The 2,612-nt window shown below is 74.3% G+C and overlaps 1 protein-coding gene across 1 annotated transcript in view; it reads left to right on the top strand.

Annotated features, from left to right (window-relative positions):
* The window catches only part of H696_06113 (hypothetical protein), a gene marked incomplete at both ends in the record, with an annotated part of 2,706 nt that extends 97 nt beyond the window's left edge, over positions 1-2,609 (top strand). Inside the window, 3 exons of the mRNA XM_009499873.1 lie at positions 91-2,321; positions 2,436-2,494; positions 2,538-2,609. Coding sequence (XP_009498148.1) covers positions 91-2,321; positions 2,436-2,494; positions 2,538-2,609 — 2,362 coding nt within the window. The remainder of the gene's footprint in view (positions 1-90; positions 2,322-2,435; positions 2,495-2,537) is intronic.
* Positions 2,610-2,612: the final 3 nt, after the last annotated feature.

Here is a 2,612-nt window from a genome sequence, read left to right as displayed (position 1 = left end):
CTGCACGGCCTGCTCTTCCGCCACCAACTGCACGGCATGTGCGTCCAACTACCTGCGCCACAACGGCGGCTGTGTCTCCTCCTGCCCCAGCGGCTTCTTCGCGGCAAGTGGCGCGTGCTCGGCCTGCCCGGCCAACTGCACGAGCTGCACCTCCGCCAGCCAATGCACCGGTTGCCAGAGCCGGTACTTCCTCCCATCCGGCACCGGGCTGTGCCAGCTTTGCCATGTCTCTTGCGCGGCGTGCACCAGCAGCACGGCCTGCACGGCCTGCCAGCCGGGGCTGGTCTTCCTCGAGGCCGATCCCCAGGTGGATGCCCTGTGCACGGCCACCTGCCACGCCGGCGAGTACGCCGGCCCCGGCCGGTGTGCCGCTTGCCACAGCTCCTGCGCCCTGTGCACCGGCACGGCCCGCGCCTGCCAGGCGTGCGCCCCCGGCCACCGGTGGGATGCCCAGGCCCCGGTCGGGCCCGACGCCGCGGCACCCTGCACCCCCTGCCCCGATGGGTGTACCGCCTGCACCGCGTCCATGTGCCTCTCCTGCCGGGAGGGGCTCTTCCTCTCCCCGGCCGGCAGCTGCTCGGCCACCTGCCCGAGCAAGATGTACCCCGACGCCCCGAGCCGCACCTGCCAGTCATGCGACCCCACATGCGCCGAGTGCCGCGGCCCGGCCGGCCACCAGTGCACCTCCTGCATCGCGGGCCTCGAGCCCCTGCCGGCTGCCGGCAGCCCGCATGCCTGCCTGTCCCCCTGCCCGGATGGGGAATTCCGCCCGCCGGGCTCGCCCGCCTGCCAGCCCTGCCACACGGCCTGTGCCCAGTGCAATGGCCCGACCGATCGCGACTGCTGGCGCTGCCAGGACACCCACCTGCAAGAGGGCCAGTGCGTGCAGCAGTGCGCCCCGAAGCATGTGCCCCAAGCCGGCCAATGCATGCCCTGCCATGCCTCCTGCGGCTCGTGCTCCGGCACCCGGTCCCTCGACTGCACCGGCGCCTGCCCGGACGGGCTGCTGGCCACCCGGCAAACGCCCACAACCATGCTCTGCCGGGACACCTGCCCGGAAAACCACACCCCCATCGGCCTCGACTGCCTGAAGTGCATGGACAACTGCGTCCGGTGCTCCCGGGGCCCGGACATCTGCGACCAATGTGCCCGGAATTGGCTTCTCAGCCATGGCCAATGCGTCGCCACCTGCCGGGAGACGGCCTTCTCGGTGGGCACCAGCTGCGTGGTCTGCCATGAGAGCTGTGCATCCTGCTTCGGGCCCGGCCCGGACCAGTGCCTCACCTGCCCGGCCAGGGCCCCGCTCCTCCATGAGTACCGCTGCCTCGCCGGCTGCCCGGCCGGCACCTACCAGCATGCGGAGACATGCATGCCCTGTAGCCCCGCCTGCGCCACGTGCCACGGCCCGGCCGCCCACCAGTGCACCTCCTGCCCCGGGGCCCAGGTCCTGGCCGGCGACGGGGCCTGCATCGACGCCTGCCCCGACGGGCAGTATGCCCACACCACCGACGACCATGGCCGGCTGTGTCGGAGCTGCTCGACCCACTGCCGGCAGTGCCACGGCCCGGCCGACCACCAGTGCACCGCCTGCCCGGGTGATGGGCTCCTGCAGGCGGGCCGCTGTGTGGCCAGCTGCTCGCCCGGGCACTTTGCCTGCCCGGGCCCGGCTCGCACGTGCGAGCCCTGCCCGGCCGGCTGCGCCGCCTGCCAGCATCACCACACCCCGGGCCCGGCGCCCTGCGAGGCCTGGTGCACTGCCTGCCAGCCGGGCCGGCTCCTGTCGCCGCTGACCGGCGCATGCGGCCAGGCCTGCCCGGCGGGCGAGGTGGCCCCGCCGGCCACGGCCCCCGACGCCGCCCGCTGCCGGCCCTGCGCCGCGGCCTGTGCCACCTGCCATGGCCATGCCGCCCGGTGCACGGCCTGCGCCCATGCCACGGACTGGCTGCTGCCCGAAACGGGCAGCTGCTCCCCCGGCTGCCCGTCGCCCGGCTACACCCCCTCGCCGGTGGACCGGGCCTGCCTCCCCTGCCCGGAGCACTGCGAAGACTGCGCGGCCGGCCCGGACACCCGGCCATGTGCCACCCTGCCGGATGGCGCGCTCAGCTGCCCGGCCGCCGGCTCCTGCCTCCGGTGCGAGGCCCCCTACGTGCTTCTGGACCAGGCCGCCTGCGTGCCCACATGCCCGGCCGGCTTCTTCCACCACCACGAGGCCCCGGTGCCAGCCTGCGCCCGGTGCCATCCGGACTGCGCCACCTGCATCGGCCCCGAGAGCCGGGATTGCATCGTGGACAATGCCCCGGCCGCCCGGCGCCTGTACCTCGGTGCGCGGATGCCGCCCCCCCCCCCCCCCCCCTCCCCCCTTCCCCCTTGACCGGACACCATGGGCGCCCTCGTTCTCACTCGAATCGCCCCCCACCCCTGCTCTCGCGCCCCAGCCCTGGGTCTTGGCCTCGGCCTTGGCTTCCTGCTCCTGTGTCTGCTCGTGGCCGTGGCCGTTGGCATGCTTGCGCGCCGCCGCCGCCGCCGCCGAGCGGCAGCCAAAAACCCCGTACGCTCGTCCCCATCGGCGCCGCGCCGCGCCTCGGTCACAAGCCCTGGAGCCTCTCTAACCC

This window comes from Fonticula alba (assembly GCF_000388065.1).
Source record: "Fonticula alba strain ATCC 38817 unplaced genomic scaffold supercont2.18, whole genome shotgun sequence".
Lineage (NCBI taxonomy): Eukaryota > Rotosphaerida > Fonticulaceae > Fonticula > Fonticula alba.
Note: the sequence above shows the minus strand (reverse complement) of the source record. Positions and strands in the feature narration are given on the sequence as shown.